Source organism: Laccaria bicolor, genomic scaffold (genome assembly GCF_000143565.1).
Source record: "Laccaria bicolor S238N-H82 LACBIscaffold_19 genomic scaffold, whole genome shotgun sequence".
NCBI classification, from domain to species: Eukaryota; Fungi; Basidiomycota; class Agaricomycetes; order Agaricales; family Hydnangiaceae; genus Laccaria; species Laccaria bicolor.
The window spans coordinates 181,542-198,055 of NW_001889890.1; the positions used below are offsets into that span (position 1 = coordinate 181,542).

Sequence of the window (16,514 nt, forward strand, 5' to 3'; positions counted from 1 at the left end):
CTCACAACGTGTTAATTTCAACCTCCGAATTGATGTCACGCTAGTACCACAGTAAAAGTTGAGAGTCTGCCCTATGTATGTGTCGATCTGGCATGGCCTATCGTTCTGCTTTCAGCTGTAATACCCACTGTGTTCTTTTAAACTAACTTACATATGTTGTGCAGTCGATACTAAGTAGATAGTAGTTCAAGCTGTATATGTAACCCCCTCTAGCTTGTGTGGTCTGTTCATGTGGTCTGTGGGTACCGGTTTGATGATCGATCTCGGTTGAGCAAGTAGCAGGCTCGAGCTCGGTCAGAAGATAATACCCTGTCAATGGTTTCAAAAGTTTGTCAAATGAGTTAGTGGTAACGTTCGATCAAGACAAAAAAAACAATTTTTTTTTAGTGACTCGGAGTCAGGGACCTGCCATCATCATAATCCGTCTTCAGGCGTCCAGTGAGGAGGGCAGGGTGGGGCAGGGCAGTGGACCCAATGGCCAATCAATGGCCCCACGCCGTACCACACGGAACTCGAATCAGTTCAAATCATCCGAGTCACAGGGGTTTGAATTTCTGATCAGGCTCGGGTTCGGCGAGGATGGAATTTGGGTGGGTTACTGGCAGCTGTTACGGACCTTACGGTGGGTGTAAGTAGGTGCACGTATCGTGGGTGTAAGTGGGTGCACACATCCGAGTCGCCTTTTGTTTGGAACGAAAATCAATGCGCAAAATTTGAGGGCGTTCTTGGGGCGTTCGCATGTCTTTCGATATCTTTCGTACGGCCCTTCGTGAACACTGAATACGGCAAAGAATGTAGTAGTGCGTGAGTCGAACAAATATTCAATGCCAAACATCGAGTCGGGGTTTCTCTTCGGATTTGTGACCAAATTCAGTTAGGTTTATTTGTGTGACTGTACAGCTGCATTTGCTTCTATCGAGTTTAGCTGTAACTACTGACAGTCCCCACCAAGTCCCCACAGTTGACTGACAGCCCATCATGCATCAGCACTTCAGCGCCCGAACAACCTGTGTGCCAATAAATACCCCATCACCAGCATGCTAGGTCCCTCAGGCAGGCCCTCTAAAGAAAACCGTCTTTTGCTATCCTCTCTATTATGCGCTGGTCGCTCATCCTATCCACCTTCATAGCTGCTCAGTTTGCGCTTTCTTTCGCCGCTGTCATACCTTCATCAGACCAATTGCAAAGACGGGCCCGGCTCAGTTCAGCTAGAGTGTCCAGCAAGGCCTATCGCAAGAATTCTGAAAATGCTCATTATGCGTACAAGTTCGATTTGGCAGGCAGTGTTACTCGCGAAAAACTAAAGCCATCAGAGCGACACCCCCATAATCAGGAAATGCTCATGATCCCGAAAACGGATGCCGGTATAGTTCCCTCAAAACGTCGGGCTGCTGATATAACTGAATTCTTTGTTCCGATTCATAGATCACATCTTTGAACATCAGATTCTCGATGGCTACCTCGATGACCATGGCCTTGCATTCGAGTACGTATCCATGTTCATCATGATGTGAGCGCCGCCTAATCTTTTACTCAGTAAACTGGACGCTGATCTCCAGGAGAATCTCAAACGCATTATCAATGGTCCAGGGAACATGGCGCCAGTGCCCGCTGGCGTCAATCGAGGAGTAAGGCTCTTATCCTCTGGAGTATGTATTGCCTGCGACTTACCCCACAATAGAAAGGCCAATTGGTCAAGCATGGGATGAAAGGCAAGGCCATCGCCCCTAAGAAAGTCCGCGATGAATACACAAAAGTCAGCTACAGAACTGCCAGGAAAACAGCTCAACAGCTCGACCAGGCATTCAAAGACGTGAGTTTATTCCAACTACTGGTATATCAATCTTTGATCAAACATCGACTTGCAAAGGGTGGCCACACTTTCGGAAAAGCAACCTTGCAACGCAAGCTACGGGGCGTGATGGATGACGCAAAGCTCATGAAGCCTAACGATCCCAGTCCGGCATCCTCAAGGCCATCGTCACCTGGTTCCAATGCTGGTTCGACCAAGGGGACTCCGAAGCGTCCAGCTCGTCCCTTCCCAGCGGGCAAACCGTCGCCGGCGAAGGTGCCAGCCAGGAAATCCGGTCGCGTTGCAGCAAAGCTGGCACTGGATTCGACCAAGGGGACTCCGAAGCGTCCAGCTCGTGCAGTGGGGAAACCGTCACCGGCGAAGGTGCCAGCCAGGAAATCCAGTCGCGTTGCAGCGAAGCTGGCACTGGGTTCGACCAAGGAGACTCCGAAGCGTCCAGCTCGTGCAGTGGGGAAACTGTCGCCGGCGAAGGCGCCAGCCAAAAAAACCGGTCGCATTGCAGCGAAGCCACTGGGTTCAACCAAGGGGACTCCGAAGCGTCCAGCTCGTGCAGTGGGGAAACCATCGCCGGCAAAGGCGCCAGCCAAAAAATCAGGTCGCATTGCAATGAACCCGTGACTGCCAGTGGTGGACTATACAGGGATGTAATGGGCGAGCTTTCTAGGTTGTAGATAGAAGCGAAGATGTGTAGTACAGGGATAATGCAATATATGTCTCTGAGAGATGGATCAGGACGAGTGTCTCAACCAGGCCGCAGGCAAACTTGAAGGACATGGGAGGTACTTAAATCTAAGGAACGTACAAGACTGCGCTATCACCTACATTTACTGTACTTCGCTCACACGTCCAACAAGTACAATTGGTTGGATAGCCTGACAGGGATGCTGTCCTCCCCATGTCTTGCCTGGTTCTGATTTTCTCACAGACACCTCCGTCTGTAAACCAACTGGAGAGGTTTTCCGGGAGAACACTGGCAGCGTGTGATATTCCAGCACACTGCAATGATACATCCACCAAAAAACGGTGCTCAACAAAAATGGTGAAGTCAAACAAATGGTTTGTGACCTATCAAATACCAGCGGATGCCGGTATTAATCCAGTTTGGACTGGGTTCTTCTTATGCCATAATACCCGGCCTCTTAAGTATATAACTACAGGTGTTTAAATAAAGTCTTGTCCGATTTTTCGCTTATGCGACTGTATTGTAAAACATATTATACATATGATAACTCTGACGCTCACCCTATTTAGGCTCCTAACACAAGTGAGCTCGAAGGCATCCATCTCCAACGATGAAATTTTGAAACTCCTTTGACTACCAAGGTCAAAGTCCAAGGTTCAAAATCAAAATTCGAGACCTCACACGGGGTAAGGAAATGAAGCCAAGATTCATCCGTTTGTTTCTATAGAAAGCTGCTTTACAAAGTTGTACTCAAAAAAGGTATCCATCAGACGGACACTCAACTCTCTGGCAAGTTCTTCAAGAGGCTTCAGAAAGCACGTCCAATGAGCTCACCAAACATCCTCAAGGCCCTGCTTGCGCAAAACCATGTTCTCGGTATAACAAGTGAGCAAACAAGTCATCCAGTGGATATGAAGATGCGGCATTTGTAAAAATGCAAGACTGGGTCAGCTTCTGTAAACAGATCCTGTTCGAGTGATGAGTGTCCCGGCCAGCGGGCTCGCAGTGCGTGGTGCGTAGGTCCAAGGAACAATACGCGAGCGAGTTACCGTCTACATCTACTGCGCACTTGGCCGCGAGGGAATGGAGCGAGCCCACTAGACCAACAAGTTGGGTTCCAAAAGTGGGCACAAATGCTCGGAAAGTCTGAAAGGGATGCTGTCGTCTCCGCAATGCGCTTGTATATTGTGCCATCTCCAACGTCTGGGGACTGAAAGCTCTTCAAAGACACCGTCGTCTCTAACTCCAACTCGAGCGGCTTTCCTGCAGAAATGCGTATGATTTCGTCACGTAATCCGACCCAATCTTGTTCAAGACAGCCACCAAAAGGGTGCTTGCCGGAGATGGAAAAGTCGAATGAGAGGTTCGTGATTTGATTGGATGCAGATATCTTACTGAGGACAATATTGATATCGCGGAGAGCACCGGACTCTTTTTCATTGAATTTTTTGATAATGGCGTAAAGCGCAAATACGCGCAGGCGTGAAAGATCTTTGGGGTTCAAAAGTCCAGCAAGTGGGAGTTGTTTACCTTTGTCGTCAGAAACGTGTCAAATTCGCTTCCCTTTATAAAAAAAAACACTGCACCTACGTTCACCCACGTGTAAGCTAGTAAGATACAGTTCCTCCAGAGTATCAGAAGTTGCATCGAGGATAGGTTGCAAGCAAGCCATTTCTTTCTCCTCGTGCGGGGATAGGGTCAGAACGCGTAGCTTTGACCAAAGGACCACTGGCGTATGAAACCTAGGCGGTGATGCGATCATCTGTTTGACGAGGCTGTGCGAGTCGCGGTAGTCGAAAACTTCCAGTGTTGGCAATGTTCGGTCTCGGCTAGAGCAATATTCCCCTGGATATTCATCGTAGCTCTCCTCAGTGACTCCCACGTGGTCAAGGCGTACTCTTCTCAACTTGGGGCAGATGAGGAAAAGAGGCAATGGCACGTTCTTGCATTCGGTGAGGTGGAGGGTAGTCAGGGTTTGCGAAAAGAATGATTGCGTGAGCCGTCCCACGAATAGTAAGGGGTCCTCGATTGTTAATGGACAGGACATAGGTCCGCCGAAGCGAAGTTCATGTGGTGGCATCGGCGACTTGGCGAGCAGTTGGAGGATGTTGATGAGGGTGGGATCGTTGAGAAGCCATCCATTTCGTTCGTGCAAGACATCAATATGAATCACACGTACACAGTTGGCGAACGAAGGCTTGTCGTTTAAAATCTTTTTCATTTTTGCTAGCTTCCTCCCTATCTTTCTCTTGGTTGCCGAACCTGTGCCCAGCTTGAGGCTCCGGAAGATGTATGTTTGGCATAAGTGGGTAAATGCCCGATCCGTAAGGGAGAGATTATGGAGTCGTTCATCCCGGAGGGTTGAGATATGTTCGACGATGTAAGCAAGCAAATCGTATGAGAGGAGAGAAAGCGGCGGGTTCAACATGATAGTCAAGATCAAGACCAAACACGGCAACCAACTTTGTGTGCAGGTCTACAACAACGCTTGGCCACACAGCCCATGTCCGAAAAGGTTTTTTCTGTCTAAATCTCATGAGAATGACGGAATTTGCGGTCATCTGAACAATGAAAACGGGTATGTCGCAACGAAAATCTGAGGCGCTGTTCTCATCGTGCCTCTAGTAAAAGCCCATATAATGCTTATTTGCCACCTCCCGCGTCCCACTCAATGACGAGAGAGAGGGATGCTGCTATCATCGCCTGCCGTCAGCATCTCGTCGCCATCGATAGGCTCGTCTTGGCTAACATAGGCTAACACCGTTGCATCAATAGCCTTTCACATTCGCGACATCTTTTCTCACTTCTTTCAATGAGCCTGCAGTTATTTTGAGGTTACCGCACGCGACCGACGTGCCTTCGTGTTCAGCGACGCCTTTCTGACACCCAGTTTTAATCCACAACTAAAATACCGAAAGCTCTAGTGTACAAATTCGCGATACGGGTACATATCTTTTATACAGCAAAGATAAGTATAGTTGACTTCGAAATCAGACAAAAACGAGGACACGGTAGCTATCCGAAGTGAGTTCTTCATAGTTATAACTTGAAGCAAAGCGACCTGGGCGTATACTGTTAGTGCCAAAGGCGAATGAGGGTGTCAGAGACCCCACCAAGATCGCCCTCCTTGACTTTGCCATAAAGTGTGTAGATAAAAGAATTAATAACAAACCGGTCCTGCGCAACAAAGAGTGGTTCCCCATCAGCATCCCTACCCCCCCTAAGCAGAGCAAGCTAGATGAGAATACAGGCGATTTGGTTTGAATCGAGACTCACAGAACGGGTATAGCATCACCGAGTTTACTCAGAGAGAATGTTCCGGAGACTGAAAGCCAACTTGTTTACTGTCCCACCATAATTTCGAATGAACGTTTGGGAATCGAGACAGAGATGATGAGGTGAGACTCGGTTTTACAAGTATAACTAACCGACATAACCCTCCCCTCACGAGTAATAAGCATATGAGTCCTGTGCTGAATTAATATACCGGGGTCTGGCAGGCAGAATGTTTCAGCGTTAGCTTGGGCTAAAATTGTGATAGATTTGACTGACAGATGGCACCCTGTTGTTCACTCGTTAGCTTTAAATCCCTGAAGACTCAAGCAACTCGTGTACCCACCAGGTAGGGGGCACGGGCGACATAAACATCGACAGTCACCATCCTTCCTCCCACAACTATATCGGCGGGCAATACTCCCGTTCGCTCAACAACCTGGCGTCACAGCGTGTCAAGAAGAAACAAGGACCGAGGGAGCATGCCTACCCAACGGGCGGTTGACCGGATAACTGAGGCAGGGCTTTCGACGCCATGACTTATTGACAGCTAGAGAAGTATAGTTAGCGACGAGGGCAGAACAAACTCGAGAACGACGCACGCCTCTTCCCCAATGATCCTTGCAGTACTGTTCGAATTCGTTCAAGGCAAGATATTGAGGTTTAAAGTCAGAACCAAATTTCTTTTGAATAATACTCATGGTAATCATGTAGTCTGGTGAAGCGAGCTGCTGAGGCGAATATCTAACGCTCTCGTGGAAGACAGATTGCTGGACAATCTGATTGCTTTCGAGACGTGTTTCATGTCCAATGATCGGCCGCAATGCAATGGGAGTATCCTTGTAGGCGTTGTGTGGCTGAGACGTTCCCCATGGGTTGGGTTTGACTTGGGCAAATGTTCGCAAGAACTTGAGATCAATGTCAATGAAAGATTTAAGCTTTCCCTGACAAACAGTTGGCGCAGGGAAAGAATATACAACCAAAACAAAACATACTGTCATCCAATAGAGACTGATATCAGCCAGCTCATGGCGCTCGTAGCGCCCTCCAACATCAGAGTGAGCACCAACAAACCAAACCTAGCGCGAGATCAGTAATTCGAAAATTGGTGTCACGAATAGAGCTTGCCTGTTTAAGAACTTGATTGGCTCCCAGACCTCCCTTCGGAATGGTCCACAACGTAGGAAGGAATTTCATTCGATTTTCTTGCAAAGATATTGCGTGAAGAGCGACCTTGATTGTTTTTGGAAGATCAGTATCGACAATGCTCAAGGCATCGATTTCCTTGTAGACGGAGCCAACGGTGTCCCAGACTCCAACGCATCTAGTAGAAAACCGGTCGGTGTTGAGTAATGCGACATTTAGTTGCGACCATACTTGATAGTAGGGCGCCGAGTATCAGGCGGGATCTGGGGCGTTTTATCGTCCACCAGTTCAAGCCAGATCTCAAAGAAAAACCCAAGTTGTTCGCGAGTCAACAAACCAATCCGATCCTATAAAGCCGGTAGGGTTGGAAAGTCATGCTGACGATAAGTCATAGACAACCAGGACTCACAATCAATCCAGCCAATTTTCGAGCTGTGTAAGCGCCCCTGTGATCGCCCAAGTAAAGATGACATTTCGGACATAGAAAAGGCGAATGGTTTACCTGGAAAACCTTTAAAAAACGATTAATTAATGTTTCATCTCTGAGAGGAAATGTTACCCAAAGAGGCAGATTTCGTCTCCGTCATCAAAGTTCTGAGCAATGAAAACATAAGCATCGCGTATTTTGCTCGCTGTGAGAAATGAGATTTCCTTATTGCGATAGACGACGGGGTGGGCTTACCGACAGCGGTTCCTAGGGCCTCTATTTACCGTTAAGTTACGGTCAGCGAATCGTATCGAGATGCAATCATGGGCGACGGTTACATACGCATAGCAGTCGTGCCAGTTATCTGATCACCCTTGAAAGTCGATTCAGACCCCACGCCGCTCTGATAAAACGCGATTTGTCGGTTCCCGTTCCTAGACGACCAATGAATGAGCTGGAAGTAAATTACGTTTTTCAAGATATGCCTACGCATCATGACTTTTGATAGAGCGCGCTTCATATTTCAGCAGATATAAGTCGCGCAGACCTTGTGACATAGAAATAAAACCTACAGAGACGGATTACGTTCGTAGCATACTGAACATTACCGCCTGCTACATCTTCAATGCCTATGCCTGGCAAGGGCTCGTCTCAATGATCCAGCAGCCAAAGGGGTGAACTTACCCGTAAGTGACTGAGCTAGTAAAAGAGTCAGACGTGATATATAGCGGTCACGACATAAACATACTTGAAAATTCGAGGCTGTCCTCGTCGATTTTTTCGGATTCTAAAAGAGATAAGCATCGCGTAAATATCTAGAAACATAACTTACTCAGTTGAGGCAAAGCTTCGTCCGTACGAATATGGGTGCCTTCAAGGCGAGGCAGATATTGGGGTTTAAGGCTGGAGTCAGCGAGGGTAGAGGAAAGTTGCAGAGCTAGTAAGATGTTTGAGCAGGGCATGTAATGCCGGTAATGATAGACACCCACCTGCTGCCTCCACGCTGTCCCGAGCATTGACGTCGGATTCTAGTAGAGAGTCAGCCAAGCCAAGAGGAAGTTAACGTTACCTACTAGGGGGAGCCAAAGTTCCGTCCATGCCAGTACCGTCGCAGAAAATAAGCAGGGTTTTTGGGGCCATGCTGAACGTAGTAGCTTCGGATGGGAGTTCTGTGAGAATCCTATAGGTACTTGAGGACGGCGGCTTCTACCTTTAATATCGTAGCAACTGGTCAGCTGATAGGTGAGTATCAATCACTCTGTCAGCTGCTGAAGCCTAACGGATGTTGAGAAGCTCTGAGAGGTCCTCGAAGGCACGATGCACCGGAGTAAGCCTATTGCTGGGTCCTTCAGAAATACCGAAACCAGCCTAGGGGTAGTAATTATGCTCCCTCACATGCTTCAGCACCCTCCGGAGAATAACCCGTTTCCAGTCGTCGACGACAAGGCAGTAAGTGGAGGTTGAGTGGATTTGGAGCTTGAATCCGATCTACATCGTGGTTCCTTGTCTGTCACGAGATGCGATTCGTGAATGTAGCTTTGTGGCCATGCGTTCTCAAGCTCAAGAGTGACGTGGGATCGCAAAGGAAAGAGCGATTGTAGAGCACTTGAAGGGGATAATGCAAGTCGAAGCAATGTCCATAAATAAAAAGGCTTAGCGGCGATAGCGTCGAAGGCAGAAGAGAGAAAGAACAAAGCATCTTTGAAAAAGGCGATGGCGGCGGGTGGTGTCATAGCAGAGAATATACCAACGGGAAGCCGAAAGCGAAAGCGGATTCCGGATAACGATATCGACATTGATGAGGGTGATCGATGCCGTGGTATGTTCAAATCACCTATGCTGCAGGTTAGCAGCAAGTTTATCGAATAGCCGCTGACAGACGAAGCTGTTGAGCACATGTCAAGCAACAGTCATCGAGAGCATCGAGAGCCTTGTGCACCAGGTCAAACAAGCTATAGTATTGAGCGTCGGGGTGACATCCATCATTTCGAGTGATCTTACAGTCACATTTTGGACAATTGGCGGTGTAACCTAACGTTTGCCTATCATTTTATTTTCAAGAATCCAGCGAAAGATATCGACGCACGTACTTATCAGAGTAAGTGCAAAAACTTTGACTCAGCAGTTATTCATGGCGAGGTGTAGCTGTACAACAGGATTCATATTGGGTCATTTTAGCTCCAGGCGCGTCTTCGAAGCAAAAAGTCCACATACCTAACGTTAACCACTCCGACGGAGCCCCACGATATTCAACGCATTCGATATCATGCGTGTCAATCACCGGTCATCTTCACCATCGGACACGTAATATCCCAAGAATACCCTGAGGCATGAAGGATGAAAGAATTTCGTCAAAATCATCTCGGCAAGTATAGATGAGAATTGTCCATGTCAACGGTAAGGCCGACCGACGCAAAGCTGACGACGACGTCAAAGTGGCGGAAGCGAAGATTTGAGGTGAGTATCTTGAGAAAAAGGGGAGAAACCTCAACGCCTCCTTTGACGACCAGGATCTAGACGATGGACACTATTCCGGGAACTTCGTCGGTGGGCAAAACTGCAGTCCCAGGTCCTCATCTCCCTGTCCAGTCGTGTCCCTTCGTCTAAGTGCCCCGCCGCTGATGGTCCGTCCTCGAGCAAGCGGCGGAAGGCAGGAACTTTTGTGCTCAAGCTAAAGAGCAGGGGACTGGGCAACAAATGCTGAGAAGACAAGCAAACTGAGTAAGAATAAAGGCAGTTCGGCTTGAAGTGAGCTGGACTTACAGAAGAGGACTGAGATATGTGACGCTGTCATGAAGAATAGATTGGTAGCCAATCTGATCGCTTTGTAGACCTGTTTCATGTCGAAGTCAGATGGGTCGCAAGGCGATACTAAGGTCTGCCAGCCTGAGGCTGAGTGGCCGGGCGTTGTGTGGCTGAGACGTTCCCCCAACCTCGCCGTAGGGTTCGGGTAGAAGTCAAAATCGTTGCAAAATCAATATCAATGAGACTTGGTTCCTCCACTGGTTTCTCCCTATAATAGATTAGTTGGTGAAAAGGAAAAACGAACAACTAAAGAATACATTTCCTCAGGGTGAGAAAACCTAACGCGTTCGTGACAATGAATGTCACACCTCTCTCCCTCAAATAAAAGAGTCAAGCTGCTGCTTTGTGGTAATTGAAAGTACGATGGATTTTATGCCACTCGAGCCCATATTACCGTCGCTGTCCGACGTTGTCCGCTGGCAGGGCTCACAGACAGCATGTCCTGCACTCGACTCTCTCATCCTCGAGTCCGAAATAACAGTTCGACGTAAGTCTTCACGAACATCCTTCCAATACCCCTCATTCTAAACCGATCCCCAGCAACAAGAAATAACACTCCTCGAGTATCACTCTTTGCCGAGGCTCCCCTAGCTTCCAGCTCAATAACACCCGCCAACACCACTCGTTCCTCCTCCCGCCTCCGACCCCGCCACTCAGAACCAGCCGCGCCACCACCCACCACAAGCTTCCTCAACCCCCGTCTAGACATATTCGAAGAGAACGGACCCACCAAATTCCTAAATTTCGTCAAAGTGGTCTCAGCACGCGTAGACGAGAACGTCAATGCGAATGCTGCAAACGGGTCGGGAAAGAAAAGCTCAAAGAGGAAACAGAGATCCGTGAGCGTGAGCAGCTTGACTGCTGCTGGGATGTTGAAAAAGGGGCGAACCGATCCGATGACTGTGCAGCCGTCGTCGTCTTTGAGGAATGAGGTGGGCTGGAAGGGGAAGTCGAGGGCGTTGATTAGGTCCGCGTCTGCTACGACGTCTGGTTATGACGACGACGATTACTCGCTCATGGACGTGGATATGAGCTTTGGGAGTGGTATGGACGTGGATGTGCCCCAGGCTTTCTTTCCTCCACCACAGACGAAATCGGCATCACAGATAGATATGCCGCCACCTCCTGCGCCTCCCGTGAAACCAAAGCTGTGGGGTGCTGAAAGCGGAGAACTACGCATGACGCGTTCGAGTGTTGTGTCCTCTTCCACCACCACGAAGCCATCCCCGTCTGTGACGGGAGTGGCTTCTGCATCCTCTTCCTCAAGGATGAATACTTCCTCCTCCTCTACATCGCAAGCCTCCTCCTCTACAGCACGCCCGACTTCCTCTTCCTCTACAGCACGCCCGACTTCCTCTTCCTCTACAAATTACCCAACAACATCATTACTGACGAGGGCCGGCACCTGGTCTTCCAACTCCAACTCCAACTCCAACTCCAGCTCAAGAACCACAACCTCACTGCCTCCAGCAACGCCCAAATCCGCTACCGTCCTTCCTCCTCCTAGAACCCCAACAAAGAGCGGCTTGCGGTCATCCTCACCTCGTCCTTCAAAGACCAGTGCGAAGGGTCCAAATCCGAATTCGAACGCTGTGCCATCTAACGAAAAGGGCGCACCAATACAAACGCGTCCACCGGTACAGGTCCAAACGCGTGCAGCACCAGCACCGGCACAAACGCGTCCTCAGCCTCAGGTACAAACGCGTCCGACAGGACAAACGCACATACCTCCTCCTTCCCGTCCCTCTCCGCCCATCCCTCCCCCCTCGTCATCTCAACGCCCACCATCATCACAACACCCCCCAGCCCTCGGCATGCGTCGGACGCACACGCTCCCTCTTCCGCCTGCTTCACAGTCGGGGGAGTTGCCGAGTAGGCAGAGGAGGTTCAAGCCGCCTTTGTTGGGTGCTCATGGGAATCAGGGTGCGCTTTTGTCGGGAAGTCAGGGTGCGAGGAATGGAGTCGTTGGTGGTGGTGTGAAGAACAACGGTCCCTCTGTTGGTGGTGCCCCTGTTACAGTTACGAGCAGGAACGCTCCACCCGCACCTGCGCCACCGCCGTCGTCCTTCCCTTCCTCTTCCAGCGGGGACTCGCCACAACGTTGTGGTGGGTACCGGTCGTCCCCGAGCTCAGCGGACGATTCGGATGTCTGTGTTACGCCTGGTGTGTCTGTGTCTCATGGTCTGGGGGTTCAAGTCCGACATGACTCTTCGGGGTCGAAGTCGAAGTCCGTGATAACTTCAAAGCCGATTCCGAATTGTTCAGGTGTACCTCCAAAGCCGAATTGTTCGAGTGTAACCTCGAAGCCGATAGCCTCAAAATCCAACTCGAAATGTGCGCAACCAGACGAAAATGATGACGCTTCGCTGCTGATGGTAGAAGACGACCCTAACGATTCGTCGTTTGGGGATATTGATATGTCGTTTGATATGGATGCGTTGGAGGAGACTATGAAGATGTATGATTGACGCGGTTCCCATCCAGTGCTGGGTCGATGTGGCACTTTGGGTGTAGTTTAACGCAGGGTGTCGTTGGGTTGGATAACTTCTCGCTGGCTGGTCGTTGTCGCCTGGTGGCCTTGTCGTTGGCAAAGTCTGAGCCAGATCACACGCACTTCGTTATCCCTGCTATCCCCATCCTCAGGGCCATCAACGTCCTCCCCCGTATGCATCGGCGTCGTTTTTGTCGCCGTCTAATAATCCTCTTTAGATCTATTTATCTCCCGTACCTGTACTCACCATCTCTAATGACAGACATCACCATTTCACTCACAACACCCGTCCCACTTCACTTCAACCATTGTATACAACATACGGACGGACAATTACAATCGTATTATACCGAATCATGCAGTTCAAAAATAATCCAAGTTGTTGCATAGAGTATATTTCTCTCAGATAATTGTTTTACGTTTTATTTTCTTGTACATCTGGAAAACACTTCGCGTGTGGAAGGTCTGGCACGTTTGATGTGGTGAATTTACCTCGAAGGACTTCGAAACTTTCTCTTTCTGAAGTGCCATCATTCAATATTCAATATTCAAGTTGTTGAAAATTGCAATAACTATCAATTTGCTTTCAATTCCATCAAACGGATCTAACGTTCGAAAAATGGCAGAGTTCGGATTTCAAGAACACGGTTACAGGTACAGATTTCAGTCACTAGAAAGCGATACTACGACACATTTGGGGGGATTCAAAACTGAACAACGCGATATGATTTTATGTTTCTTCCTATTAATGAAGGAACGAAGCGGTAAGGAATTGAATCCAGAAGGAGAGCCTGTCTTGAACATACCTGACCCCCGTTCACTGAAGCACGGCACTGATATTGAAGTTTCCGTTGATATAACCCGTTGCCGTGGTGGTGGATAAGAGACGAGTGGCGGGATAGGCGACTTGGAAAAAAATAGCGGGGGCGCCGGACTGCCTAATGGTGTACGTTCCAAAAGCGAAGAAGGTCCCGGTTCCCTGGGAAGGAATGGGGGTGACCGAATTGTCGGGAGATACAACCTCCACGGGGAAAGTGTTGATGTTCCTGATGGTGAAATTGGAGACGAGAGCTATCAAGAAGGTCATAATCAGCTTGGGTCACCAATTCTTCGGCAACATCGGATGTGGAAGAGTGATACATACACATGTTGCGAGGTTCAAGTTAACTGGAGTGACAAACAGTGAGTTCATGGTGATGGAATGTATGAATGTGTGTAGTACGTACCAGAAGGAAAGCTTTGAGTCAAGTAGTTGGTGGGGGTACGGTTGAGGCAAGGCAGTAGCATGACAGGCCTTATATGCAGTGGGGTGGTACTGATGTCGACCTCGAATCTCCTTTCCTGTTGGCCGGTCAGTGGCATGTTCGCATGTCGTTGTGACAAGCTCGATTCTGAAAATTTACTGACATGTCTGTTATCTCAGTGGCGTGCTGCTGGAAGTCTCCTTCCAAAAATGCTCGCTCGGACCCATCATACGCCGGCAAGCAGTCCATGGCTAAACGAAGGCGAGGGATTGTTTGATAACAACACATTCGAATTTCGAATCTCTGATACAGTTGATCGTTGTGTCATGTGACCACGTGACAACCCTGATTGTGAACATCCACTGTCACGTCTGTTACTCGGGGTGGTCCTCCCCTTCCCAAAATGCTCGCTCGGACTCATGGAACTAGGGACTGTCATGGATACACCCGGGTATTAACCGTACCCGATCCACGGATTTTCCCACCCACGGATCAGATAAGGCACAGTACAGATATATCCGTGGGTAAAACGGCCTGAGTGGCTGAGGACATAGCTTCAGTTATATAAATGGGTGTATCTCATTCATTTCTCGTCCGTTCTTTACAAAAAAAATTGCGTTATGAAGCGAAAATTCAGAAGAATTCATATTCAAACAAAATTCATTCATATATTATCTAAATTGAGTACATTAAAACTAAAGTTATACATATATCGTAATTTGAGGTCTTTCCCCTCATATAATGCTGATGTGACTGAGCCTTGATCACAGAGTGTGTTTTGGGGTGTGTATTAGCATGCCTGGGCCACTCTGAAACTTGATATTTAGGTAGAGGTATTGAAAGAACAATTTTGGTGACATAAAGTGTTACAAAAAGCTATTCAAGAGGAAAAGAAATCATTGTCCATCTTTTTTTCAATCATTTTTGTAACTTTATTGAAGCCTGGGTAGAGGGGGGATTTAATCCAGGATCCAAGGGCCATTTCTGCTCTGAATGTTTGAGAGTTGATATTGTGCTGGGTGAAATTGATCTGACAGCGACCAGTGGAGAATGCTCGCTCTGCATCCACAGAAGTAGCTGCAACAATTGTTGAAAATAAAGGAAAATGAGTGTGAATAATGGTGCTTACCTGGGGCTGAGCAGAAATCAGAACCCATTTGTGAGAGTCGTGGTCAGGACTGTGATGCATTGTGCCAGTACATCATATAACCTCCCATTTCCTTGATTGTTTCCGTTGCTACCCTGGGTTCATCAAGGTAAGTTTGAATGTGGTCCTTAACAAACTGATTTTCTTTTGGTGCATATCATGATCGCTTTGGCTAAAAATTCAATTCAATAACAGGATTTCAAAGATATTTTTACCAATTACCTTGTTTTCCTCCTCTCTCAGCTCATTCTCCTCTTCACCTGCATATACACTGTCCCAGTAATCACATACTATACTTTTTATGGACTTGATTTGTTGGAGGTCATGACCATGGTCTTGAAACCATTTGAGTTTACGATCAGGACACATCACTGGTAAATATATAAGAAATAAATGTAGAGATCAAGCTGGATTCTTACCAATGGCGACTATGTAAATATCACAGGCTCCAGAAAAGGCAGAATACTTATCAACAAGAAGAACTGCAGCATGACAAGCAACCCAGACAACATTGGCAGGGTTGTTCTCCTGATCATCTCTTGCAGCAATCAGCCCTTCACATAAGGTTTCTAGAGTTGGGAGAACATCCACAACAAGTGGTGTTTCTGCAACTGAGAAGATTTTTGTAATGTCACTAAAAAGCTGGTAAAGTGGAATATTTAGATTTCAATCTTGAATACTAAATAAAACATACCAGGAGAACCTCTTGCACATCAGAAGCAATTTCCCATTGTTCTTCTGTTAAATGATATGCTTGTAGTCCATTCGATGATACAGCTGTAAGTTGCTCAATAATGTCATGGAAATAGAAATGAGCATCCAAGCATGCAAGATCATAATTCCACCGAGTTGGAACTTGTTGGGTGAGTGCCCTTTGCTGGCCATGTAACTCTTCATCTGCTGAAACCAACCTCTCAAACTTCTCTTTCAGAACAGCATTATCATGAACACGGCGAGCAAGGCCAGCAACCTGCATGATATTAAAAACTGCATAGGAGGTGGAAATGAAACTCACCTTTGGAAAAATCTGAAGAGCTACTTTTTCTTCTCCTGAGTCAATGATAATCCCATTGGCTGCCATTTGCTGAATCGCCTTCTCTCTCAATGTCTTTGCCACCTTTTCATTGTGTACTGTTTGCCCCTCATCATTCTCTGCTTCATCTTCCTCAACATCTGCCTCTTCAATGACTGCAATCTCCTCCTCATCCTCTGAATCATCACCCTGTTCAAGAACAATTTCCTCTCCTTCACTAAAATCCTCGACCTCTCCTGCTCGATGAAATCCTGCACCCACATTCTTTGTACTTGCAGCAACTTTGACCCTCTTCTTTCGCTTTGGTTTTTTGAAAAAGAAGGATATAAATATCTGTGAATGAAATGAGGCTGAGTTAATAAAATATTGAGAAATATATATAGCATTACCTTAGCAATCAAATTTACAATGTGAGCCAGACAGCGAAGCCGAGCATCTCTCCCCAGAATGTGG

The 16,514-nt window shown here is 47.7% G+C and overlaps 6 protein-coding genes across 6 annotated transcripts; 2 read left to right on the forward strand and 4 right to left on the reverse strand.

Moving 5' to 3' along the window:
• Positions 1-1,096: 1,096 nt before the first annotated feature.
• On the forward strand, positions 1,097-2,484 carry LACBIDRAFT_328926 (uncharacterized protein; the record flags this gene model as incomplete). The annotated part of the gene is made up of 5 exons (XM_001882978.1): positions 1,097-1,364; positions 1,426-1,510; positions 1,538-1,649; positions 1,682-1,813; positions 1,960-2,484. 5 exons carry the CDS (start codon positions 1,097-1,099, stop codon positions 2,482-2,484), a joined length of 1,122 nt encoding a protein of 373 aa, XP_001883013.1.
• Positions 2,485-3,189: 705 nt separating this feature from the next.
• On the reverse strand, positions 3,190-4,923 carry LACBIDRAFT_300311 (uncharacterized protein; the record flags this gene model as incomplete). The annotated part of the gene is made up of 3 exons (XM_001883089.1): positions 3,190-3,462; positions 3,545-4,025; positions 4,086-4,923. The coding sequence occupies 3 exons, from the start codon at positions 4,921-4,923 to the stop codon at positions 3,339-3,341; spliced, it is 1,443 nt and encodes a 480-aa protein (XP_001883124.1). The 3' UTR covers positions 3,190-3,338.
• A 1,290-nt stretch (positions 4,924-6,213) lies between these two features.
• Positions 6,214-8,481, reverse strand: LACBIDRAFT_300312 (uncharacterized protein; the record flags this gene model as incomplete). The annotated part of the gene is made up of 17 exons (XM_001883090.1): positions 6,214-6,318; positions 6,371-6,712; positions 6,764-6,847; positions 6,897-7,092; positions 7,146-7,261; positions 7,324-7,360; positions 7,417-7,425; positions 7,474-7,546; positions 7,597-7,617; positions 7,684-7,775; positions 7,831-7,855; positions 7,914-7,976; positions 8,026-8,040; positions 8,090-8,128; positions 8,174-8,278; positions 8,331-8,369; positions 8,415-8,481. 17 exons carry the CDS (start codon positions 8,479-8,481, stop codon positions 6,214-6,216), a joined length of 1,428 nt encoding a protein of 475 aa, XP_001883125.1.
• A 573-nt stretch (positions 8,482-9,054) lies between these two features.
• On the forward strand, positions 9,055-12,893 carry LACBIDRAFT_328929 (uncharacterized protein; the record flags this gene model as incomplete). Its single annotated transcript, XM_001882979.1, has 10 exons — positions 9,055-9,160; positions 9,410-9,439; positions 9,931-9,965; positions 10,173-10,291; positions 10,364-10,414; positions 10,506-10,633; positions 10,687-12,309; positions 12,412-12,604; positions 12,661-12,809; positions 12,856-12,893. 10 exons carry the CDS (start codon positions 9,055-9,057, stop codon positions 12,891-12,893), a joined length of 2,472 nt encoding a protein of 823 aa, XP_001883014.1.
• Positions 12,894-14,761: 1,868 nt separating this feature from the next.
• LACBIDRAFT_300314 (uncharacterized protein) lies at positions 14,762-15,038 on the reverse strand (the record flags this gene model as incomplete). Its single annotated transcript, XM_001883091.1, has 2 exons — positions 14,762-14,958; positions 15,011-15,038. The coding sequence occupies 2 exons, from the start codon at positions 15,036-15,038 to the stop codon at positions 14,762-14,764; spliced, it is 225 nt and encodes a 74-aa protein (XP_001883126.1).
• Positions 15,039-15,185: 147 nt separating this feature from the next.
• Positions 15,186-16,497, reverse strand: LACBIDRAFT_300315 (uncharacterized protein; the record flags this gene model as incomplete). The annotated part of the gene is made up of 6 exons (XM_001883092.1): positions 15,186-15,200; positions 15,251-15,399; positions 15,448-15,670; positions 15,723-15,998; positions 16,044-16,394; positions 16,483-16,497. 6 exons carry the CDS (start codon positions 16,495-16,497, stop codon positions 15,186-15,188), a joined length of 1,029 nt encoding a protein of 342 aa, XP_001883127.1.
• Between the last annotated feature and the right edge of the window lie 17 nt (positions 16,498-16,514).